The 27,393-nt window shown below is 41.3% G+C and overlaps 2 protein-coding genes across 2 annotated transcripts; one reads left to right on the top strand and one right to left on the bottom strand.

Annotated features, from left to right (window-relative positions):
• Nucleotides 1–716: 716 nt before the first annotated feature.
• Nucleotides 717–2,252, top strand: LOC123409158 (ervatamin-B-like). Its single transcript, XM_045102128.1, has 2 exons — nucleotides 717–1,289; nucleotides 1,446–2,252. The coding sequence occupies exons 1-2, from the start codon at nucleotides 737–739 to the stop codon at nucleotides 2,060–2,062; spliced, it is 1,170 nt and encodes a 389-aa protein (XP_044958063.1). The 5' UTR covers nucleotides 717–736; the 3' UTR covers nucleotides 2,063–2,252.
• A 20,786-nt stretch (nucleotides 2,253–23,038) lies between these two features.
• Nucleotides 23,039–27,108, bottom strand: LOC123409601 (nuclear transcription factor Y subunit B-4-like). Its single transcript, XM_045102457.1, has 3 exons — nucleotides 26,915–27,108; nucleotides 26,696–26,825; nucleotides 23,039–23,146 (listed from the first exon to the last, which is right to left on the bottom strand). The coding sequence occupies exons 1-3, from the start codon at nucleotides 27,103–27,105 to the stop codon at nucleotides 23,039–23,041; spliced, it is 429 nt and encodes a 142-aa protein (XP_044958392.1). The 5' UTR covers nucleotides 27,106–27,108.
• Nucleotides 27,109–27,393: the final 285 nt, after the last annotated feature.

Raw genomic sequence — 27,393 nt, 5'->3', positions numbered from 1 at the left:
TCGTGGGATGGCACGAGCACCACGATCGGTGGTGGCGACTAAGTAGGGGACCTTAAGCCCGATTCCCTTGTAAGACCGAGTATAACAAGGGCAATAACAACAACAGAAAAGCTGCAAGTTTCTGGCTGCGCAAAAAAAAAAAAACCTCATGTTCTTCTTCCTCCCTCCCGGCGAGTGAGATCAGAGAGAAGTAGGTTCAGAGAGGATCGAGATTTGCCGACAACGAGCTCTCCGCGTATGGCCGCGGCATCCCTCGTACATCAGTTTGACTGTTTTTGGGGCTGGACTCTATTGTGAATTTGTCTAAGGCTGAAAAGCCTCCTTGAGTAATGAAATTTCCATTTTTCCCGCAAAAATATATATATATATATATATATATATATATATATATATATATATATATATATATATATATATATATATATATATATATATATATATATATATATATATAAGAACTTGGAGGGAATTAAGCACTTATAAATGGCTGCTTTGGTGGTGAAGGTGTGAAAGGTCCTTCAAATCCTGTTATCCAGGAAATATGCCTAGAAGAAGATATACTAGTGTTTTGGGCGGATTATTTGCCAGCATGCATTGCATGTGATATGAGGCTCACTCCAGTAGAAGTCTATGGAAAAAGACAGCACACCGGCCAAGAGGAGGACGTGAATCAGTAGTGAGATCTATCGCGGGGCCTCTATAAATGGCTGTACCCAAAGGTAGCTAAACATCATCCATGCATATCGGAGACATGGCTTTCATGCGCTCGTCGTCCTCATCCGTGGCTCTCGCTCTGCTGCCGCTACTGGTGGCAGCCGCATTCTTCATCCCCTCCACGGCTTCATCAGCTTCACATACCCTCGACCATGGCTTGGATGGTGAGGCACTGCTGATGCTGGGGAGGTTCCATGGGTGGATGGCTGCGCACGGCCGGTCGTACCCCACCGTGGAGGAGAAGCTGCGTCGGTTCGAGGTGTACCGGAGCAACATGGAGTTCATCGAGGCGGCGAACCGGGACAGCCGGATGAGCTACAGCCTCGGCGAGACCCCGTTCACCGACCTCACCCACGACGAGTTCATGGCCATGTACAGCAGCAACGACGACTCATCCGAGTGGGAGGAGGCGACGGTGATCACAACTCGCGCTGGCCCCGTCCACGAGGGCACCGCCGCCGTCGAAGAGCCACCTCGTCGTACCAACCTCAACGTGACGGCGGTGCTGCCTCCGAGCGTCGATTGGAGGGCGAAAGGCGTCGTCACACCAGCCAAAAATCAAGGGGCGACCTGTTGTAAGTGTCATCTTATTCTTACAAACGTCCAAAATAAATCATGCATGCATGCTGTGCGAGTTGTCGTCGTCGTCTACTCGTACTCCATTCCATTGATGCATGCGATGCAATGCAAAAGCTAAGTAAGTGTGGTCTTACGTTACGTGATCCGTGCAGTTTCTTGCTGGGCGTTCACGTCGGTGGCGACGATGGAGAGCGCGCAGGCGATCAGCACCGGCGGATCGCCACCCGTGCTGTCGGAGCAGCAGCTGGTGGACTGTAGCACTCTCCACCATGGCTGCGGCCGCGGTTGGATGGACGATGCCTTCAAGTGGGTGATCATGAACGGTGGCATCACCACGGAGGCGGCCTACCCCTACACCGGCAAGGCCGGCAATTGCCAAACGGGCAAGCCGGTCGCGGTGAGGCTCAGGAGCTACAAGAAGGTTACACCGCCCGGCAACGAGGCGGGGCTCAAGGAGGCCGTGGCGCAGCAGCCCGTCGCCGTATCCTTCGACTACAGTGACCCCTGCTTCCAGCACTACATCGGCGGCGTGTACAACGCCGGTTGCTCCAGGTCCGGCGTCTACATCAAAGGGGCGTGCAAGACTGCGCAGAACCATGCGATGGCCCTCGTCGGGTACGGGACCAAGCCTGACGGGACCAAGTACTGGATCGGTAAGAACTCGTGGACTGCCAAGTGGGGTGACAAAGGCTTCATCTATCTCCTTAGGGACTCGCCGCCCTTGGGCTTGTGCGGCCTTGCCAAGCTCCCGGTTTACCCTATCATATGATGGCACCTCCATCACCATCTATCTCTGTGTGACTCCGTGCATACCTTTATATATAAATATTAAATAATTGCACGGTACCTAGCTATTCATTTGTGTACCCCATGTCTATGTATGTATGTAAAGGTTCGGGTGCTATACATGCATCCTTGCCTATAATAAATAAACAATCTATATCATACATTATGTTTTACTATGTATCTAAAAAAGTGAAAACGACTTGGAATTTGGGGTGGAGGAAGTACCTCCGTTCTGTTTTATTGAAGGAGTAAAATGCACACGCGGTACATGAAATAGGGAGTCCCGAAATGCACATTGGAGTCACTAAACTTGCTGACTGGGATGTTTACGCGTGGACCGTAGGATGCATGGAGAGCAAGAGAGGCAGGAGACGGGGGTGGGGTAAGGGGGAGGTGACCGTGGGGGAGAGGATGAGAGCGGAGTCGGGATGAGCTCTGGTGGTGCTGATAGGGCGAGCTCGGCGCGCCGCAGAGGCAGGGTGAGCTTGACGCGCCGGACGGGGCGAGCTTCGGCAGCAGGACGGCAGAAATTATTTGAGAGAAATGGAGACAGAGGAAGAGAGAAGATAGATGGACCTCACATGTGGATGTCGACACACAGTCAGCTTTCCAAGGATGCCATTTAACATGGGTTATGAAGATTTGGATGTATTATGTGAACCCATAAGCAAGTTAGGGACTCAAATGTGTATTTTGGGAGTTCGGCGACCTAAATGACACTCGCTACCAAGTTCATGTACTATCCGTGCATTTTACACTTTAATTATAAGCTTTGGCTGGTCCTGAATTAAACTAAACCAACGCCAAATGCTATGAAATGGATGTAGTATCCGATATGCTGTAATAATATTGCATATTTGGCTGCCATCAAAATGCATGGGACAGGTTGTTCAGAAAGTCCAAAAGGGAGTATGCATCAATAGCCTTCTCTAGGATACAATAATACAGAGCTGAGCGAGCACAAAACACACCACACTGTGCTTACCCACGCTTATTAAGGAGGTACACAAAGCCACTGACTTCACAAAACAAAGGGTGTCCTCATCCCACCATGGTCCACAAGTGCTTGCAGTGGTCTCATTGTAGTATATTAGCATTGGTGCCATACTGCAAATATTAGTTATGGGCCCGATAGACGAGGGATTGTATTAAGCGCCGCCCTAAGTTGTTCCACCGACCCTCTTTAATTAAAGTACCGTCCGTTTCTAAATATAAGGTGTATTAATTTTTAAAAAGTCAAACCATATCTATGTTTGACCAACATTATAGCAAAATATATAACGATTTTACAATACCAACTATATAAAATATAAAAATATATTTCATGGAGAATCTAGTAATTGAACTCATTTTCAAAATGCCGCTAACGATTATGATAAACTAACTGATTTCTTTTTTGGAGAAAAAAATTTGAATTAATTAATTTAAACTAACAAGGGTTGATGGTGCCTTTTAGGGATAGTAATTCACACGTCTACACTACAGTACACCTTTGCGGGACAAACTAATAGCAGTTCTCCTACAATACCATTTACCAAGCAAGCATGACCTTGCAACCATTCGAAGTTTTGTATAGCAGAAAGTGTACCCCTCCTTTCATCTGGTTAGATGTAAGAGAGTGTCTGTTGTTTGTTCTTGTAGTAATCGAAGATACCACATCAAAAAATGAAGGTCAGATAAAACATGAAAATACCTCAGAGCAAGCCGAAAACTATTATAATAAAACAAGATGAGACCTATCTTTCAAAGTTGGATATTCTATCTACCTCAAGATCCCACCCTTGAGAGGGACTCAAAGATTTCAATAGAGAGGGAAACTACCTCCATGGTTTGTAGGACCATTTATACAAGATCAAGTTAAAAAGATTAGAGCTCTAGCTTACAAGTTAGAAATACTCGAGAGCAAGGTAGGAGTACACATGTTGTTGCAACTAGCAAAATGCTCGAGGGTTCCGGGAGAAGAAATTTCAGCAAAAAGCAGTTAACTTCCAAGACACAGATTAATATCGAAGACATTATTCCAATCAAGATCATTTATGTGACAGTATAGGAACCAGAATATTAGCAACAAAGGTTTTATGCAAGGTTCTATACAAACAAACCACAACAAAGAGAAAGCTACATAGGAGCATCAAGAAGATTTGAAGAAAGAATTTCCTCACTTCTTGGCTGTGAATACAAAAATTTTATTTCCCTTTATGTAAATTTTGCTTAATGTAAAAAACTTGATTGTTTGAAGTCAAATACTCCCTCCGTTCCTAAATATAAGACCTTTTAGAGATTCCACTATGAACTACATACGGATGTATGTAGTCATATTTTAGGATGTAGATTCATTCATTTTGCTATGTATCTAGTCTATATTGAAATCTCTATAAGGTCTTATATTAAGGAACGGAGAGAGTAATGTCATTGGATGGCTAATTACCTGCACCACGCGGGCCTGGCCCGGTAAAAACGGCCAAATTCTATGTTCCTCCAGAACCTGGCTGCAGGGAGAATCTTGCACGCGCGGAGCCTAGCCGAGCAGATACGCAAACCAAACAAACGCGCTCTCGCACCGGCAGAGCGCTGATGCAGGCAATCAAACACGCCCTAACATCTTCATGCATGCTGCATACATACTGCCTCCTTATTTTGACTTTAGGAGAGTAGCTCCACTCATTAGTTGTCATTAGGCTATGAATGAGGCTATGTTTTTTTCCTTTATTTACTTGTGGATCTGAGTTGGCCGTTACTTTCTTTGTGTTTATTTTCATCTATTTCTTTCCATTTAATTTCCTTTTATTTATTTTTATAAGATATTTATTTATCTTTCTCTTTTTTATAGGCACCTCGTCGTGCCAACCTGACGACGGTGGTGCCTCCGAGCGTTGATTGGAGGGCCAAAGGCGTCGTCGTAGCAGCCAAGTCTTAAGGGGCGACCTGTGGTAAGTAATAACATCCAAAATATATCATGCATTCGAGTTGTCTTCGTCTATTCCATTGATGCAAGCTAAGTAAGTAGTGTCATCTTACATCGACTACTCCATTGTTGTCGTCGACTACAGTGACCCCTGCTTCCAGCACTACATCGGCGGCCTATAGAACCCTGGTTGCTCCAGGTCTGGCGTCTACGCCAAAAGGGGCATGCAAGACAACGCAGAACCATGAGCTAGCCCTCGTCGGGTATGGGACCAAGCCTGACGGGACCAAGTACTGGATCAGTAAGAACTCGTGAAGTGACAAGTGGGGTGACAAAGGCTTCATCTATGTCCTTAGGGACTCGTCGCCCTTGGGCTTGTGCGGCCTTGCGAAGCTCCCGGTTTACCCTATCATATGATGACCCCAACCGCCGTGCACCTCCATCATCTATCTTTGTGTGACTCCGTGCATACCTAAATAATGAATAATGAACGTGGCTACCGAGTGCAGCAGCGTCCGCTCGCGGTAGCGGGCGCACTTGAGGACAACTAACCACGTACATTTATTAGCGTTTCAAAATATTCAACAAGTCATAACTTTTGAACCGGGCGTCAAATAACGACCCGTTTTCACGGCTGTGTTTCTTACAACCAGCTCTTTAAAACTAGGTCCCATACGGATAGGTTTAGACGAACTTTTTTTTTGAGCAACTTTGTGTGCTAGATGAGGCAACTTTAGTGCTATAGGCAAGCAACTCCTTTCCCCCTTTAGTATGACTATCTATCAGCGAAGAATTCTTTTAAGTTCGTAACCACGACTAACAGTTGACTATATTCACCTCTAAAAGCTTTCCATACACTAGTGGGGACGGGGCCTTTAGCCCCGGCCCGTAAGGGGCTTTAGTCCCGGTTCACCAACCGGGACTAAAGGGGCGGGACTAAAGGCATAACCTTTTCGTCCTGGCCCTCTTACACGCCGGGACTAAAGGTGCTCCACGTGGGCGCCTCGTAGCACCCCAAGGGCAGGCCCTTTAGTCCTGGTTCGTTACACGGTCCGGGACTAAAGATTTTCAGATTTTGCTGGCTTTTTGGTTTTTTTTTTGAATGAAATTATTTTTGGGTTTTAGGGTTTTGGGGTTTAGGTGTTCAGGAGATTAACGTGATGCCTCGTTTGGTGTTCGGGAATTAGTTTTTATATAATTTAAAATAGAAATAATTATGCATATATATATATAAGATTAACTTATCTTACAAGCGATCATATATATACAATTATATGGAGATCTGAATTATCGGGACTAGAGCCCGTCTATTCGATTACATGGACGAACATCAGTAATGGCCCTTAGCTACACTAAATCGTCCTTTGTCTTCTATAGCTTCCGTCCTCAGAAATCCCGCAAGCTCCTCTGCAACAGCAATCGCGCGTTGCTCTGGTAGGACCTTCGTCCTCATGGTCGTGTGCTATATAAGAAGAGGAGATGAATATGAATATCAATCATGATAACAAAGAATGACGGGTAAAAATAGAGGTGTGAATGTTCATTGCTTACGTCGAATCTGTGATCCTTGAACTCAGAGGTAAACGTGTGAATGGTCTCGCAAACATAGTATCCGCATAGATGCGTTCCCCGTGGCTGCTGGTCGCACTTTACGAGAATAGAATATATATAATCAAAATAATAATCTAGCATCATAAATGTATTGAAAATTAATAGAAGTATATCATACTACTACTTACCTGAGCCGCTCTAAAGGTCAGCTTCTCAGGAAAGTTACCGGGAGTCACGCACTTGAACCGATTCCAAACCCTGCCCGACAAGGATAATGATTTGCTAAGTTTTTCATTAATTGATATATCAGAAAATCATCGAAACAGACCGATAGAGCGCAAGAATGATTAAAATTACCCTTGGAGCATGTCCTGCATGCTTTGGAACTGTTCCAAGGGTCTCGATAATGGGTCGAAGGCATCAACTCTTCCCTTATCAATTTGAATGTCCAACAGAATCCAATGGAAGCTGCACATGTATATATATGTGTGTGTGTGTGTGTGAGTGAGTAACTTATCAATTACACTTATAAGTGAATGGACACAACAGAGTAAAGACCCTCACCTGAAGTTGTATGGAAACAGTATGTGGTCACAGAAATTTTGATCTCTTAGAAACCTTAGAAGGTTTTCTTCCGTCTCCTTGGGATAATTAGTTAGCGTCGCTATATGTATTTTATCTGGATCAATAAACCCAATATTTAGGATGCTCTTACTTTTACACTCCAGAATCTTCATTCTGCATAATAAAGTACAAGTTATATATAGACAATAAATTGAAATAACTAAACAAGTTATATGTAGACAACGAATTGAAAAACTTACAGACAATAGCAACTCATAAGCGATTTGTCGAGGGCGTCGCCATTGTACATCTGGAAGAGTTCATCAAAGTCGATATGGATTTCTTCGGAGCGGCCGTAGTACTCCTGTGGGACACTCAGCGCGATCATCGTTCTCCCATTCTTTGATTCACTTAAGTACCATTTATGCAAGTAACGCATATTTGTTGGGAGATCATCTTTGCTGACCAAAGGCTCTCCCATGACAAACTGTGGCTTAGGGGCTACCACAGCCTTGGGTATCCTGTCGTCTTGGGAAGACAGCAAATTTTCAACCAAGATACCACATTCATCCGCCAACTCCTTTGCTTTTTCAAAAGCTTGCCCCTGCACCGGAGGGGGAACATTGTCGGTTAACACCTTGAGGGGTGGGATCGACTGTTTGGCCCGTTGTCCAAGCTGAGGAACGTCTGATTTTTTCTTGCTTGTAGTAGAACTTGATTTGCTCCCACTTGCACTTGCATGTGACCTGCTCTTTTTCACTTCCTTCTGCAATGTGCATTTATAGTCATCAGGCTTATAGTGTAAGTCATACTGTGATGGAGTGGTTATGAAGTCTTTTGCCCATGCTATGTTCTTCTCGGTGTATTTTGGGCGGGGCTCGGGTTCCTTCCTTTTCATCTACACATCATGCTGTTCCTTTGCTATCCTGGCGTTTTCCTCGGGGGTACGATCATAAGGTCTGATAGGAAGATTAGCATGAGGTACCTTTGGAAGGGGCGACAGTTTGCGCTTTGGGGAGCTCCGTCCCTTAGAAATCATCGACGAAGCGTTCTTGCTGGCACGCTTTCGTTTATTATTATGTGCGGGCGGCGGCAGAGACGGACGACCCAAGTCCGGCGGCGGTGATAGAGATGGACTCGTGTTGTGCTGGCCGACGTCATGTGGAGGGCTTGGAGGTAATGAAGGTGTAGGTGACCTGCGACGACTCGGAGGCGGTGTTGTCCTTGGGGCCGAGCCTGGAAGCTTGATGTAGTTCTTGTCCCATAGGATGACTCCACCCAGTACTTCTCCGAGTGTCCTCTCATCTTCGGGTCTAGCTATGTCGAGCTCCATATCATTAAACCCCGTCATAATTTCATCCACCCCGACTTTAGCAAAGCCAGCTGGAATCTCAAGGCCATGCCAGCGTGCATCAGGGCCAGAAGGTAAAGCTTGTCCGACGGCCACCTTCATGGATATGTTCTTGAATTTCTGATGGAGTTCACATGATGTTGACTCCTTGATTCCATCCACGGGGTAGCCGGGACCGCCCTCTATCATTCTTCGTTCATCGTCGGGCGGGGCCTCAGATTCAGCCACGCTGCTTTTCCGCTTAGATGGGGCGCCGGTAATATCAACTGCAGGATCTTCCTGGCGCGGTACTCCTCTAAGCTCATCAATCTGCTTCTGTTGCTCGTTAATCCTGGCAAGCAACTGGTTGAACTTGTCATTCTCCTCATCCTGCTGCCGCTTCTTTGCTCTCTCTCGGCTTCTGTAAGTGTCTTGGTCTCTGGCAAACCCAAGCCACCACGGGTAAGAAGGACCGAAGCCTCGCGTTCGTCCTCCATGTTCGTCATTGCCGAGGACCAGTGTGAGCAAATCTTTATCTCTATCTGCAGTGAACTTTCTATGTCCCTCCTTAATTTCTTTCACTATCCTTTTGCAATTCTCCCTGGGTATCCTAAGATTGTCATTACAGATGAGGTCCCGTGTTGTTTCTTCGTACGACCCACCATGCGCAAGGAACCAATTTCTTGCTCTCAATTCCCACTCATCACGGAGTGGTTCAGGTACGACGCCTTTATCTATCAGATCTTGCTCTTTCTTATACCACTTTGGGATGGCAGTCTCATAGCCCCCTGGCCCCAGCTTGTGGTGATATTTCTTCTTGTCGGCATTTATCTTGTTCTTTTCTGATAATGCCTGGGCATCTTCTGACTCCTTGTACTCTTGAAATGCCTTCCAGTGATTCGCCTGCTTGGCTAGATACCCCTCGAATACTGGCACTTTCTGTGTCTTCAGATAGTTTTTCCATAGCTTCTTCTTCCATCTACGGAACAGTTCGGCCATCTTCTTCAGAGTCCACTGCTTGACTTTGGCCCTCAGTTTGTCTGCGTCGTCTTCATTCTCACATTCTGGCAGGTTGAAATGTGACATGAGATCATTCCAAAGATTATCTTTGTACCTTTCGGCGACATAGTCACTATCGGCTGCCCCTTTGCGCTTGTTCCACTCCCGAACGCTGATCGGGACGTGATCCCTAACGAGAACTCCGCATTGCTTCTTGAATGTGTCAGCAGCATTCTTAGGAAGCTTGGGTTCGCCCGTAGGAAATATCACCTCAAATGTGTAATGCGTCCGTGCATCCAACTTTCTAGTCGGGCCTCGTTTCGTAGTTTTGCTCGATGTGGAGGCCTAAGAGGGAGAAACATTCGTCAAATGAATGTATATGTATACAATATAGAGCTATCTCCAATATTTTTCACATATTACAAGTGATTGTCGAACTTCATATGTATACCTCGCCGGACTTCTCCTCTTCACCGGCTTCTCCATCAGTGGAGCTATCACCTTCTCCGTCATTGGACCTATCTCCTGCCCCATCGGCTTCATCTTCGTGTCGCTCGACCTCCATTCCAACGTCCTGGTTTAGATATGACGACGGAGATTCAGCTGGTTCAACGTCAGGGCCGTCTTTGATTATATCTTCCAGAAGTTATTCCTCTGCGAGGTTCCTGATATGTGGATCCATAGTTCTGCAAAAAACGGATTCTCTTAACCTTTGTACCAAAAACCAAAGTAGGAGTACTTTTCCAATTTGAGAATCCTAGATTTCTGCATAGTATTCAAAGTAGGAGTACTTTTCCAATTTGAGACTCCTAGATTTCTGCATAGTATTCAAAGTAGGAGTACTTTTTCAATTTGAGCATTCAATAAGCAAAACCAAATTGTAAAATAAAGTAGTATTCAAATTAGCATGCATTCAATTATAAGCTAATACATCATCACTTTTGTCCGTACATCGTCGAATATTATCATTAATACTCCTCGAATACTATCATACATATAGCATCACTAATACATCTAGAACCATAGCGCCCGACGGGTATCGGCGCGGGCGGTGGACACCCAAAGAGAAGGAACCATCACAGGATCATAGCTCCAGTGAGACCCCCGAAGAACCTGCCAGGTATGCTCGAACCTGCCCTCCAACGCAACCATGTAGCGACGGACGTGCTCATCCTCCTCGCTGACACGGTGACGTACCACCTCCGCGGTGTCTGGAAGCCTCGACACCCTCACTGGCCCACGCGACCGCCACCAAACAAGGATTGGGTCAACGACGGGCTGGCTCCTCACCAACCTACGCCCCCCGGAAGGTAGCACCTCCCAATACCAGCCGGGCGGAGCCCAGTCCCGGACAGGGCCCCTCTGATCAAGCAGGTGTCCTCCGCCGAGTCGACGACGAGGATGCGGGATAGGCATCATAAAATGAACTAAAAAAATAAACTAGTTCTATTAATTTTCTTGCTAAAAATAAACTATTAACACTTAAGCATATACAATAGCAAAATTAAACTATTAACACTTATTTTCATTTTTCTTCTCCTCCTCTTCTTTCTTCTCTTCTCCTCCTCTTCTTTTCTTCTCTTCTCCTCCTCTTCTTTTCTTCTTTTCTTATACACTATACACTATATACACTATAGCAAAATTCCTCCTCTCCTAATACACTATACACTATATACACTATACACTTAAGCATATACACTATACAATATACATTTTTTCTTCTTTTCTTCTCCTCCTCTTCTTATTTTCATTTTTCCTAATCTTATTTTCTTATTTTTGTTCATATTTATTCTTCTTGAAACCCTAACCTAATTCTAAATATTACTAACCCTAATAATCTAGCACAAACCTAATAACAATAGGAATTAAATGACAAAAAAATCTTTTCTTTTTCTTCTTTTCTTCTCCTTTTTCTTCCTTTCTTCTCCTTTTTCTTCTTCTCTTCTCCTTTTTCTTCTTTTCTTCTATACTGGCCGGAGTGTTGGGGAGGAGGGGGGGGGGCTTACTGGCCGGAGTGTTGGCGAGGAGCACGGCGCGACGGCTAGGAGGACGGCGCGACGGCGAGGACGACGGCGCGGCGGCGAGGAGGACGGCGTGGAGGACGGCGCGGCGAGGAGGACGGCCGACGGCGAGGAGGACGGCAGGCGGCGGCGAGCAGGACGGCGGGCAGCCTGACGGCGTCGGTTAGTTCGTCGTTGTGCCGCGCCGGGCAGGAGAACGAGAGGAAGAAGAAGAGAAATGGACGAATTGGGTTGGAAATTTTCGAAGTCCCGCTTATATAGGTGGATCTATAGTCCCGGTGCGTGGCTCGAGCCGGGACTAAAGACCCCCTTTAGTCCCGGGTGGAGCCACGACCCGGGACTAAAGGCCTCTTTTCAGGCAGACCAAGAGGCGGGAGCAGGGGGTCTTTAGTCCCGGTGCGTGGCTCCAGCCGTGACTAAAGGGGGTCTTTAGTCCTGGGTCGTGGCTCCACCCGGGACTAAAGCCCCTCCTTGGTTGCACGATAAGTTTAGTCGCACCTCGCCCAGTGAGGGGGACTAACACTTGTTTATAAGCCCCGTCGCAGCTTGTCCATCGAGCTCCTCTCTAAAGCAGGCTTACGGGCCTAAACTTACTGAAAATTAAACTATATTCGAAATTGTGGATAAAATTCAATCTGAATTCAAAGTGAATTTAGGTCGAATTTTGTCCATGATTTCTCATACAGTTTCAATTTTTTTCTATTTTCAAAATTAATTATTTTGACTATCCAAACTATTAACTTATTTTGTTATTTTTAATTAAAAACTATGTTTATTAAAAATTCTTTTTGCATATTTGAGAATTTGACAAAACTATGATAATGAAAAGTGTTTGAAATTGAATAAATAATTCAAAACTATTTTCTATTTTGAAAATTAATTATTTTGACTATCCAAACTATTAACTTATTTTGTTATTTTCAATTAAAAACTATGTTTATTAAAAATTCTTTTTGCATATTTGAGAATTTGACAAAACTATGATAATGAAAAGTGTTTGAAATTGAATAAATAATTCAAAACTATTTTCTATTTTGAAAATTAATTATTTTGACTATCCAAACTATTAACTTATTTTGTTATTTTCAATTAAAAACTATGTTTATTAAAAATTCTTTTTGCATATTTGAGAATTTGACAAAACTATTATAATGAAAAGTGTTTGAAATTGAATAAATAATTCAAAACTATTTTCTATTTTCAAAATTAATAATTTTGACTATCCAAACTATTAACTTATTTTGTTATTTTCAATTAAAAACTATGTTTATTAAAAATTCTTTTTGCATATTTGAGAATTTGACAAAACTATGATAATGAAAAGTGTTTTAAATTGAATAAATAATGGAAAACTATTTTTTATTTTCATAATTAATAATTTTGACTATCCAAACTATTATCTATTTTGTTATTTTCAATTAAAAACTATGTTTATTAAAAATTCTTTTTTCATATTTGAGAATTTGACAAAACTATGATAATGAAAAGTGTTTCAATTGAATAAATAATGCAAAGTATTTTTTATTTTAATAATTAATAATTTTGACTATCCAAACTATTATCTATTTTGTTATTTTCAAAACTGGCTGCAGTTCGTGTACAAAACTTACAATCTGTCTCGAAGTAGTAGGGTTTCGAACGAGAACTCATCTCTTACAAAGGGATTTCATTTTTTTTAACTTATTTGAACTCCATACTTTTTGTGTGTTCAAAATGCACCATTCAAAGGCACATCACAAAATTTCAACAATTTCTGACTTCATTTGGTATATTTAGTGCATTTACTTATTTTTTTGAGCTAGTTGACCCTGAAATTCAAAAGCACTACAAATGAACTCTGAAAATGTTGAAAGTTGGCATGCTATCATCATTTCACCCACATAGCATGTGTTAAAAAGTTGAGAGGGCTACGACAAAAACTGGATGCAGTTCGTGTACAAAACTGACAATCTCTCTCGAAGTAGCACGGTTTCGAACGAGAACTCATCTCTTACAAAGGGATTTCATTTTTTTAACTTATTTGAACTCCATACTTTTTGTGTGTTCAAAACGCACCATTAAAAGGCACATAACAAAGGGATCAACAATTTCTGACTTCATTTGATATATTTCGTGCATTTACTTTTTTTTTGAGCTAGTTGACCCTGAAATTGAAAAGCACTACAAATGAACTCTGAAAATGTTGAAAGTTGGCATGCTATCATCATTTCACCCACATAGCATGTGTTAAAAAGTTCAGAGGGCTACGACAAAAACTGGATGCAGTTCGTGTACAAAACTGACAATAACTCTCGAAGTAGCACGGTTTCGAACGAGAACTCATCTCTTACAAAGGGATTTCATTTTTTTAACTTATTTGAACTCCATACTTTTTGTGTGTTCAAAATGCACCATTCAAAGGCACATCACAAAGGGATCAACAATTTATGACTTCATTTGATATATTTCGTGCATTTACTTATTTTTTTGAGCTAGTTGACCCTGATATTTAAAAGCACTACAAATGAACTCTGAAAATGTTGAAAGTTGGCATGCTATCATCATTTCACCCACATAGCATGTGTTAAAAAGTTGAGAGGGCTACGACAAAAACTGGATGCAGTTCGTGTACAAAACTGACAATCTCTCTCGAAGTAGCAAGGTTTCGAACGAGAACTCATCTCTTACAAAGGGATTTCATTTTTTTAACTTATTTGAACTCCATACTTTTTGTGTGTTCAAAATGCACCATTCAAAGGCACATCACAAAGGGATCAACAATTTCTGACTTCATTTGATGTATTTCGTGCATTTACTTTTTTTTTTGAGCTAGTTGACCCTGAAATTGAAAAGCACTACAAATGAACTCTGAAAATGTTGAAAGTTGGCATGCTATCATCATTTCACCCACATAGCATGTGTTAAAAAGTTTAGAGGGCTACGACAAAAACTGGATGCAGTTCGTGTACAAAACTGACAATCTCTCTCGAAGTAGCAGGGTTTCGAACGAGAACTCATCTCTTACAAAGGGATTTCTTTTTTTAACTTATTTGAACTCCATACTTTTTGTGTGTTCAAAATGCACCATTCAAAGGCACATCACAAAGGGATCAACAATTTCTGACTTCATTTGATATATTTCGTGCATTTACTTATTTTTTTGAGCTAGTTGACCCTGAAATTGAAAAGCACTACAAATGAACTCTGAAAATGTTGAAAGTTGGCATGCTATCATCATTTCACCCACATAGCATGTGTTAAAAAGTTGAGAGGGCTACGACAAAAACTGGATGCAGTTTGTGTACAAAACTGACAATCTCTCTCGAAGTAGGAGGGTTTCGAACGAGAACTCATCTCTTAAAAGGGATTTCATTTTTTTAACTTATTCAAACTCCATAGTTTTTGTGTGTTCAAAATGCACCATTCAAAGGCACATCACAACGGGATCAACAATTTCTGACTTCATTTGATATATTTCGTGCATTTACTTTTTTTTTATCTAGTTGACCCTGAAATTGAAAAGCACTACAAATGAACTCTGAAAATGTTGAAAGTTGGCATGCTATCATCATTTCACCCACATAGCATGTGTTAAAAAGTTGAGAGGGATACGACAAAAACTGGATGCAGTTCGTGTACAAAACTGACAATCTCTCTCGAGTTAGGAGGGTTTCGAACGAGAACTCATCTCTTACAAAGGGATTTCATTTTTTTTAACTTATTCGAACTCCAGAATTTTTGTGTGTTCAAAATGCACCATTCAAAGGGACATCACAAAATTTCAACAATTTCTGACTTCATTTGGTATATTTTGTGCATTTACTTTTTTTTGAGCTAGTTGACGCTGAAATTGAAAAGCACTACAAATGAACTCTGAAAATGTTGAAAGTTGGCATGCTATCATCATTTCACCCACATAGCATGTCTTAAAAAGTTGAGAGGGCTACGACAAAAACTGGATGCAGTTCGTGTACAAAACTGACAATCTCTCTCGAAGTAGCAGGGTTTCGAACGAGAACTCATCTCTTACAAAGGGATTTTATTTTTTTTAACTTATTTGAACTCCATACTTTTTGTGTGTTCAAAATGCACCATTCAAGGGCACATCACAAAGGGATTTCTTCTTCTCTCATATATGGTGGACACTAGCTCACCTGATTTTTCAACCGTCGATGATGGTCGCTACTCCTACTTCCCCTAGTGCATAACCAATATCTAGCACAAGGAGAAGAAGGAGAAGCGACCCCCACAACAAAAGTGGTTCCGCGGCACGCCACGTGGTTCCACTGCACGCCACGTGGGACTAATGGTCTTTCATTTTTAAATGATTGTTTTAATCAAAACAGATGTGTTACAAAAGGGATTTCATTTTTTGAACTTATTTGAACCGAAGACTTTTTGTATATATATGTGGTCGAAATGCATGATACCATGAAGTTAGAAAGGGCTAAACCATTCAAAAGTAGCAAATGAAGTTAGAAAGGGCTAAACCATTCAAATTTGGAAACTATAATGGCACAAACAGAAACTAGACATATATAAATTGGTCCAAGAAGTACATGATACTAGCCCAAACAGTACATAATAATAGCTACCATAGATATATATACAAGTGTTCGACGTTCAGAACACTACTCGTCTAAATCATCTAAATCAGAATGTCCACGTTCCTCGAGGTGACGCTGGCCATAGTTGACGACTCGAATCTTGCGGTACAACTCGTATGAAACGTATGCATCTTTTGCTGCATACTCAATGTTGATATCATCAAGTGGGCTCTTCTCCCAAAGTTTGTGCTGATACTTTGGGAAACTGGTCTTCATATCACCATATGACTCGTCGATCAAGGCAACTGTCATATGAGCCATCGAAGTCCTGTCATGTCGAAGCCTGAATATCGTTTGGAGATCAACGAGGCAACCAACTGGTATCTCAATACCGAAGTTGTGCCTCATCTTCAGCTTGTCGTTCCTTATGTCAACGGAAGCAAAAGTGGCGCCGCTGCGAAGGAACTTCATGAGTCCTGGACAATGCTTGTCACTCCTGCAACAGAAACAAATTAAAATGGAACAAATGTTACATACTGCTGCAATAAGGAAACATGTTTCACTACAACTAAAGAGAAACTTATCTTTAGGATTCAAATAGAACATATGCAATGGAACCTAGAGAGATCACTACAACTATTTGAAGCGAACCAACTATGATTCCAATGGAACATATTAAACACTAGTTCATTCTAATACGATTTTTTAGATTATGGAACACTGTTCCAATCAGATTGTGTTCCCCTTCAACTAATCAAAATTGTTTCACTGCAACTATTTGAAGCGAACCAACTATGATTCCAATGGAACATATTAAACACTAGTTCATTCTAATACGATTTTTCAGATTATGGAACACTATTCCAATCAGATTGTGTTCCCCTTCAACTAATCAAAATTGTTTCACTACAACTATTTGAAGGGAACCAACTATGATTCCAATGGAACATATTAAACACTAGTTGATTCTAATACGATTTTTCAGATTATGGAAAACTATTCCAATTAGATTGTGCTCCCCTTCAAGTAATCAAAATTGTTTCACTACAACTATTTGAAGGGAACCAACTATGATTCCAATGGAACATATTAAACACTAGTTGATTCTAATACGATTTTTCAGATTATGGAACACTATTCCAATTAGATTGTGCCCCCCTTCAACTAATCAAAATTGGTTCACTACAAATATTTGAAGGGAACCAACTATGATTGAAACAAACAAATAAACTTATACAATGTCATTATCTTGGATATTTGAAGATCAAGACATGGCTTGCGAAGCATATTTGGATGACGACAACACCGCGTTGATCGGCCGTGTACTCCAGATCAAGCCCGAAGAACTTCTCATGATCCGCTGCGTCGTCAAACCATCGTTCCTTCAACTGTTGAAGGAAAAACGGCACCTCCCTGCTCAGGTTCGTGTACACGACATGGAGCTTCGTCGTGCCATGCGCGACCACCTCATGAAAGCTAGTTGGCATGGTGGAAGAAGAGAAGGGAAGAAGAGAGGAGAAGAACAGAGAGGGCGATGCGAGAGAGAAGAAGAACAGAGAAATGGCGACTGTACGCTTCGGTTCGTGCTTTTCATCGCCCGAAACGATGCGGGATGCAAACCGTTTGGGCCTTTAATCCCGGGTTGAGCCACCAACCGGGACTAAAGAGGTATACCAAACGGTTGACACCACTACGGCAGGCCACGTGTTAGGCTTTTAGTCCCGGGTTCAACCACCAACCGGGACTAAAGAGGTATACCAACCGTCGCCACAACCACGGCAAGCCACGTGTTGGGCCTTTAGTCCCGGGTTGAGCCACCAACCGGGACTAAAGGGGGATACGAACGGTTGTCACCACCACTGCCCGCCGCGTAGCCCTTTAGTCCCGGTTTGGGACACGAACCGGGACTAAAGGCTCCTTACGGGCCGGGACTAAAGCCTCGAGGGAAACATTGAGAATTGGGGCGACGTGGCCGGGCCTTTAGTCCCGGCCCAGAGGCAGGCCGGGACTAAATGGTCCAGGCCAAAGGCCCGTTTTCTACTAGTGATAATTAAACAATGATGATCGGTTGCCTATGGTTGATGCTCACTTGCCTACAAATACTGTAAAATTGCTCAGCTTTGATGCTCGGTTGCCTACAGAAAACTGTGAAATTGCTCAATTTTGATGCTCAGTTGCCTATTCCTGATAATCAATTGCCTACGGTTGACGTTCAGTTGTCTACCATTGATGCCTAGTTGCCTGCTATTTGTAAATAGTTGCCATAATTGCACTCGGATATCACAAAAAAGTTAGCAACTTTTAGTGTGTTCTTGCGCAACTCCAATGCATTCAATAAGCAACTCATGTGTATACACACGATGCAATTCATCTAGCATCAAAGTTGCTTTCGTTTATTAGCACTAGGGTTTCATCATCTAACATCAAAGTTGCTTCTGGAAAAAAAATCTTCAAAACATATTCATATGGGATCTCGTTTTGAAGAGTTCGTCACGAGGAACCCAACTATGAAAACATATCATAATTCCGACACACGGTTTAACTTTATGTATTTTTTTTCTTACATGAATTAATGCACATCAAACGCATGAGCAGCCGAGTATGCACATCCAACGCATAATTTAACTATTTCAGTTTGGAAATAGTTGGCGACATATGCCATGTGGTTGCTAAAGGTTGAAGTTAGTTAACCTTCTAGCCATGGTAGATAACTTTGAAGGAATTTTCGTTGATAGACGATCATACTACGCACACTAATAAGAAGTTGCTCAATATCACCCCAAAGTTGCTCAAAAAAAAGTTTGTCGGGACCTATTCATATGGGATCTAGTTTTGAAGTACTCGTCACGACAAACACAATGGTGAGAAGGGATTTGAAATTCGACACTAAAGTTAAAATTTATGGATTTTAGAAATTTTAAAGCCTCAAATAAATGCATGTGCGGAAAATTGGAGATGAATATGCGCATCGGATGGGTAAGACGTATGCGCTCGGAAAGGTTAAGTATTTACTATGAATAATTGCACGGTACCTAGCTATTCACGTGTGTACTCCATGTCTATGTATGTAAAGGTTCGGGTGCTACACATGCATCCTTGCCTATAATAGATAAAAAATATATATATATATATATGGAGAGAGAGAAAGAAAGTCTATTTGTCATCGTAGGTGAAGAATAAGTAATTCTTCATCCCCTGTACAACTTTCTCAAGACATAATTCTTGTTGGATGTTGTAATTTTACCTCACACGCAACTCATAATCTTACCTTACCAACATGGTTTAATCTTACCTCGCAATGGTTGAATTCTCACCGATGTGTTATAATTTTACCTCACCTCACACATGCATGCCATAATATTACCTCACATGCATGACAAATTTGTTTCTCACGGTGGATGTTAAGAATCCCTTAACTACATCATAATATTACCTCACATGCATTTTGATTCTTATGGTGACTATATGGTGCGTGAGGAGGTGGGGTGAAGAATAACAATTCTTCACCCTGGGTGACGAATAGTATATATATATATATAGAAAGTCTATTCATCATCCAGGATGTAGAATAAGTTATTCTTCACCCAGGTAATCTTACGACCGTTTCATATAAACAAATAACATTCGGAATACCAATAGTTACATTTATATTGATTTATTACGTAAAATTTGATGTAAAAAATAAAAAAATATAGGTCATAAGACCAGAAAAATCGCATTTCATGTATATTTTACACTATGTTTTTATGTTTGTAATTTTACGTAACATAAAATATTTTTATGGTGACTATATATTTTCTTACTATCTCTTTTTACGTATGGAATAAGAAAAAAAATATGAAAAATAAAAATAAGAGAGAGAGAGAGATTGACTATTCATCATATTCTTCACCCCCTCTATTTCATATATATATATATATACATACATATATATATATGTATGTATATATATATATATAGCTTTTGCTATGCACCTATATAATATATTATGTTTTACCATGTAACTAAAAAAGTTAAAATGACTTACAATTTGGGGTGGAGGAAGTACTTCTGTTCTGTTTTATTTAAGGAGTAAAATGCACCAGCGGTGTATGAACTAGGGATTGTCATCCAGGTCTCTGATCTCCCCAAATGCACACGTTATTAAAAAACAGGACATTAGTTTCGGTTCGTAAGGTCCTTCAGCCCCGGTTAGGCAAACGGAACTATCGAATCGGGACTAAAGTCCTTCCTTTTTAGTCCCGGTTGTGTTACGCATCGGGACTAAAGGGCTCCACGTTTGGCCCCTATGGAGTGCTCAGGCGGGAGGATCTTTAGTCCCGGTTGGTAACATCAACGGGGACTAAAGGCCGACACGCGTCACGGGCTGCCCCGCACTATGGTTTAGGATTTTGGAGTGGTTGTATTCCATTTTGTGTTTCGCTTTTCTTTTTTATGTTTACCATTCAATTCTTTCTCATTTAGGGCTTTTATTTTTATTTAATGTTTTCCATTCAACTCGAAGCTACTACATATAGCAATGAAGGAACCATTACACAACATCATCTTGGATATAGAGAAGTGACCTCTTTCTCCGTGCTCAGTCGAAAATCAAGTTTTTGTATATTTATTCGACGCTACTAGATATAGTACACTTTCATGCATATATAATATAATATCTCTTACGATCCCTAATATCTAATTATTAGTTCCTTACCGGTTCCCGATGGTATTCTCCAGTTTTAAATATGATCTCTTCAAATAAGAATTCCGCCAATTCCTTTTGAGTTGCTCGTACACGATCCTTTGGTAGGAGATCATCCCGCATCAATATATATGAATGAAACTCAACAAAATTTATGATAATAAAATAAAATTATGAATATTTTTTATATACTCGAATTTGTTCTAAAATTCTGCCCTTCTGACAGGTTATGACAGGTTATAACAGGTTATGCCCTTCTGACATTTCTCTAATTTGTTCTAAAGTTTTGAAATTATGCTTGTTTTGCCTTCCTGTGCTATTTGATTGTTGATCCCATAAATTATTTGTTCACAAAATCCCTGTGCATAGGAAGTGGGTTAGACACTACAAGGAATATGCTAATACACGACGCTATATTTTCGTCGCTACATCGTCACGGTTTTTAGTTTACGACGATCTCACGACGAAAAACCAAACGTCGAAAACGGAGCGTCACAAATGAAGAGCAGCAACGTTTTGATCAAAATCGTCGTAACCTTTACGACGATTCCTGGATCGTCATAACCTTTACGACGATCCTAAATCGTCGTTGGCAATCCAACCCAGTCCTACGTGGCAATATTACGACGAAATCAAAACGTCATGGTTGAAATCAGCCAACCCATTTCAATTGATCACATGGGCTCGTTTTATTTTTTTGGGCCTTTCTTATTGGGCTTCTTTTCAGGCCTTGGCCTATTTACAGCCACTTTAGTAAAAAAATCAATTTTTTTTTATCATTCTAATTTGGGCCTTGGCCTTTTCATGCCCAAATACATTTGATCCAGTTTCAGTTTTGGCCTTTTTTCATTTTTGAATTCAGCAACTTTTTTTCCAGAACTTGGTTTCATTTCTATTTATTGGGCCTTTTCAACCAATTATTTGTCCAATATTAAATGCAGCACTATTTCATATTCAAATCAAGAAAACTCCAAGTCGAATTAAAATCATCCATCATATAACATCACATAATACATCTCCCAGGTTTACATAACATAATAACTCATCTCATGGATACATTTCCTTACACAGGAATATAGCAAAAACGGACAGAATATAGCAAATACATTTCCTCCAGCTTGTCATTCACCCGTGTCGCGCCAGCGTACTTCTCCTGAAAACAGATCCATAGCAATGGCCTTCAGCATGATCAACAATGTGGAGAAACAATTCAACCAGGAAGGTAAAATTTGATTATTCAAATTCAACTTGGCAAACATTTCTTGCAACATAAAGATAAGCATGATAATTAATAATCCATTTCTTCCAAGTAGGAGAAGACATTAGTATTAGTATCACATTATGCAAGTTCAACCACTGAGGTATACCAATTTCCAGGTCTATACAGAGATATATTTATTTAAATTCTGCAAATATTGCCAAAGATAACTCTGGTTAAATGTTGTTTTATCAGCAGGCATATGTTTAACAGTGTGGAAAGATGTGATAATACAGGGGACAAACCATTTAAATTCTGTAAAAGGCTACACCACTGAACAATGGAGTAACAACCTATTTATTTAAGCAAAAGGAGGCATCAATTGAGGACATAGTAAATAAGTCCAGTTATCCAAATTCTAAATGTACTGTGACAGGTCTCAGTTCTGTGTTGCCAGAGTAAGGTCTTTGTTTCGTGCGTTAGATATGATGAAACCATATATAAATGCATGACAAATAGTGCAAACTACAGTAGTCACCATATATTTATATGGCAATATATCTCATTGTGGGTTTTTGCAGCTCTGCGTGATATTCTTCTCCTAACAATGTCTGGGTTTGAATTGAACAAGAGTGTTCTTGTGCTCGTCCTCAGGACGTACTAGCTAGAGGACTGAACCAAGAGAACAGTGTATCAACTTAGGAGATGTAAACTATTGTCTGTTTCAGTGAATCTATGCTCAATTTCATGTTCGTTGGCTTCACTAGGAATGGTGAACATGGGACTGCAGAAGAACACGGGACAGGGCCAGCATTACGAGGTCCTGTGGATGCACCTGAGAATGCTTCCAAGGAGAACGTTAGCCCCACCAAGGAATCTGATGAGGTTCAAGACAATGGGTAAGTAATTGAATGGACATCTTTTATGTACTAGCATTTTTAGTGGCTTATGTATTTTAAAAATATCTTCTGTGTATAATCATTGGCTGAGTCCCTTTATGTATTTAAGTTAAATCTCCATTTGCACCTGAGTGAAAATCTGAATTCGTTCTAGCTGTTACATTCCATTAGCCTTGTCATTCTTATAAAAGTTTGATTGATTTTATTTACAGCCTTGTCATGTATAAAGATAAGCATGATAAATCCATTTCTTTTTGAGGATGCAAAAGTTTAAAAAGAGTGTTACCATTCAGAGACACAGTCCTCGCAGAAAATATGTTTACAGCGAAGGAGGACAGGAACATACATCTTTTCCTGGCAGATGGCACACATATCACCAGCAGCGATTGCCTGCAGTGAGTTCCACCAACACACAAATACATTAGGAATCAGAAAATTCTTAGCTCCTAATTGAAATAGAAAAACAGACAGAAGAACTAATCTGTTATCCATATTCACTAGATTGTGGACTACTGAGAACTTATATACTGGAGTAGAAGGTAAATAACAAAACAATAATGCGGTGTAGTCATCTTTATATAATAATCCCTCCGTCCCAAAATAATTGTCTCAACTTTATACTAGCTCTAGTATAAAGTTGTACTAAGCTTAAGACAGTCATTTTGGGACGGAGGGAGTATAAGAAGAGCAACACAGAATTAGAAACTTCCTCAGGTTTTGTGTTGCAATTAAAAATAAGAGTTAAGTGACACTGAAACTTCCAATGCGGTAACCCGATATTTCGAGCGGTAACCAAATCGCTGATTTGAACACAAACAATGAATAGTACTTCAAATGCATTATGCCAACGTACATTTATTATACTCACTTGGTAGATAATAGAAAGTAATTCTTATTCAGGAATTTTAAATATGAAAGCAAAAAAGTATATCAAAAGAAATCCAAAAAATCTGAAATTTTGCTACATCAAACTTTATCATATGTTTGAGGTACATGCCAAGTTTAATCAAAAATAACATCCATGGAGCTCTCACCGAGAAAAACAAAATCACTGCTGAAAGTTTTGTGCACTGTTTGAGCAGTGATTTTGTTATTTTTGGTGAGAGCTCCTTGTATGTTATTTTTAGATGAAATTTTGAAAGAACCTCACACAGCTGATCATGTTTGAGTTCCCGAAATTTCAAATATATATATAATGTTTGATGATTAATTTTCAATGTTTTGCTAACTCGGGTGTACTACACCTAAGACTGAGAGTAGCTACTACTTTCCGTTTAATTAGACACTGGATTTTCTACTCTCCACCTGAGAGCAAAGTGGGTAGTCTGATAGCGCCTACTAAATTTTTGTAGATAGATGGCACCACTAAATTGTAAACAACAATCTGAACCAGATCTCTTCTTTCGCTTGACGTATGTACATCTACTACTGATGAATCGACGGGTTTGTGTTATTGTATATAGCCTCCAGCGGTCTTGGAAATATGTGACCACTGTCTTGAGGTACTGATGTCAGCCTAATTTCCATCCATTGCTTCAGATGTCGCACCCTTGGGTCCAAAACCAAATCACACCAAAGTGACAGAGAGCTACCTACTGGTGAGTATATCCAGTATTTAACTACCGTTGTGATTCTATTAATCAAATAAAAGATATTCCTTTCAGCTATACCTGAGATATCCACTTACAAATCAAACATAACTTGATTGATTTGCATATATTTGGCCAGCAAATACAAAGGTTTCAATAGTTGTGCGGTATATATAGACTACACGATAAATCATATGTTCTGCTTTTGTACAAATGCAAAAATTTGAGTAACCAAGCCATGCGTTTATCGCTCTGGTGTAAAAAGTATGCCCTGTTAATTTGCACTAAACATAAATTTTTGTATAATAACCATGACTTAGTTTCACAGAGGTATTAGCACGGATATGCCATGCATTTTTCTTTTCTTTTAATTCAGAAATCGGGGGATACTAGGGGACACGCGCATCTAGCATGTCTGGCCGTATCGCCATGTCCTGCCGTATTAGCACGGCAACTCGACAGTTTTGTCTGTGTCCATGCTTTGTAGCTTACAACAATTCATTTTGGTTTCTTTCAATAGTAATTAATATGCTTCCCAACTCATGTACGAGGTGGAACTGCTAGGACAAGGTGATTCAGAGCTGGAAGAGCAATCACAATGCCCCCGTTAGTAAATATACCTCTCTTCACAGAAGATGGTCTTTTTGTGCCATCTCTTTTGTATGAAAAAGGAGTAAACGAAACAATGAGCGGTACATCAGCACGCCATAGTTTCATAAATTGGATGACTTGTATCCTTACTGATCTCATGAAAAAAGGCAGAGCTAATCCACACTAAACTTTACATCCCTACCAATCACAGAGGAGGAAAGTGCACATACCTCATCACCATCTTTTATACCAAATGCACGCAGCTTGCCTTATCATCCGTCATTTTCTCACCCTTGAAGCATAAGCAGAAGTGGCTCCACACGTGCTGCCTAAAACAAGCAAAGCAATAACCTTAAATGTTAAGTTCCCACCACCAAATTTTAATTCAAACAAACAATGACAGTAAATTCCACTCTAAATTGCCCATTATTCATTGCATGCCAGAGAAAAATAAACCTCTCTTCAATTATTTGAATTATCCACATGGCATCCAAGCGCAATTAAAAGCAAAATACTTGCTAAATCACAGACCCCTTGTATACATGGCATACCAAGTGACAACATTCTCCATGTCGTGTTATAGAGCGACGAACACTGCTGTGAGCTCTGACGATCAGTCCAGCAAATTACTCAAACAACACCTGCTCATCAGAAACGAAAATGTGTCAATTGATGGCATGTCTGAATTCTGAGACTACTGTAATTCCCCGTTTTTAGGGTGTTCCGAATTCTATTCCTGTAGACACAGATATCTTATGTAGTGGTGTAGACAGTACATAAAAGAGGAAGAGTTTTATTTGTAAGTTGACTTTGCTAGCTATTATCCGACACAGTTGTAAAATGTGCACTTAGCCAAAACCTACATTTCCACTAAAATGTGCAGTTGACTTTGTTAGCTATTATCTGACACAGTTGGACAATTATTTGAGTTCGAGATTAGGACACAACTGGTTGACATATTCATTTCATCCAACAAGAACGCGTTAGTTGGCATGATATGGTGGCCGGTGCAGAGAGACGTGCATAAAAGTGTACGCACAGAGCTGTTGATATGTGCACATTAAAGAATACCAAAAGGAGTAGAATACAGATACACGCCACATGCAGAGGTATGACTAGAACTGAAAAACAGAGTGTTCTTCAGAAAAGCAGAGAAACTTCATGTGTATGTGCATTGGTTATGGATATCTTGAGAACTGAGATGACTAGTAAACTGACGATAGTTTTGGTGGTGATCTTCATTCATGTGGCATTTCATCTTGTATCTTATATACTTTAATAATCGGAAGATTGGATGGACAGGTACGTATACTGTGGTATGATAGATGAATAATGCAGTGTTAGTCATTGTATGTGCTTCCACTAAAGTCTACACTGAACTTAGTAAGCAGACTACTGAAACTGCAACTACTAGATGCAAGATTAAGCATTCAGAGAAGGCCTCGTACAGTGTTGATGGAACTAGCAAGTACGGAGTTACCACTGGCAGCTCTGGATGGCATGTGTTTTACTTTCTGGAACGAGTATATTTATCATGAAAACTTATCACACAGTACCCGTTTAACTTACATCATAAAAGTTCTACTGGCTACCCAACACTACCAAGTCATGGCTATCCTCGTTAGGGATGACGGTGTCGTCCTCTGCAGTTAGGCTAATCAGAGTGAGTAAACGGTGGTGGGTACTAAAAAGGAAAGCGGTGATGAATTTGGCCCCAGCCAAATCAAGGCTAGCAGAGAGGGGAATGAATGAATATTACCTCCCGGTAGAGCTTGAGATAGAGCTTGAGGGGCTGGACATAGTCCTCAAAGCCGAGGGTGCCCATGGACCAGATCAGGTCATCGCCGTTGATGGTCTTGCGCTTCTCCTTCATGCACTTGTCGCTGGCCCTGCGCCCAGGATCACACAATAATGAGCTCATAGTGCTAAGCAAGCTGGAGCGGATCAGAGAGGGAGGCGAGGAGGGGCGGAGACTGACTCGCTGGTGATGAAGCTGATGAACTCGGAGACGCACCCCTGGATGGACTCCTTGGGGTCCTTGGTGATCTTGCCCTTCTCCGGCACGCCGCGCTGCATGATGCGCCCGATGTTGGCGATCGGCAGGAACCGCTCCTGCTCCTTGACCCCGCCCCCGCCGCCGCTCTCCGGCGTGCCCACCGCCTCCGACATCGCCGCGCGTGCGCCATGGCAAGCAAAAAATAAGGGCCGGCGGTGAGGTGACGAAAAGGGAAATCTTTCCTTGAAGCCTTGAGAGTTTCGGGGGAAGACGAGAAGAGAAGAGAAGCAGCGGCTCTTACCTTATTTGGGGTGGGGGAGATGGACGGAGATGGCGGAGGGGATCAACGCTGTTGGTTGGTGCGGGAGGAGGGCACGGCCGGCCGCCTGATCTGGAGCTGGGCTGGATGTCGATGGAGAAGATCTGCAGGCCGTCATGGTGAACCCAGCTGGGCTTCTCCG

The sequence above is a fragment of the Hordeum vulgare genome, chromosome 7H (assembly GCF_904849725.1).
Source record: "Hordeum vulgare subsp. vulgare chromosome 7H, MorexV3_pseudomolecules_assembly, whole genome shotgun sequence".
Taxonomy (NCBI): Eukaryota; Viridiplantae; Streptophyta; class Magnoliopsida; order Poales; family Poaceae; genus Hordeum; species Hordeum vulgare.
This window is presented reverse-complemented; position numbering and strand designations above follow the sequence as displayed.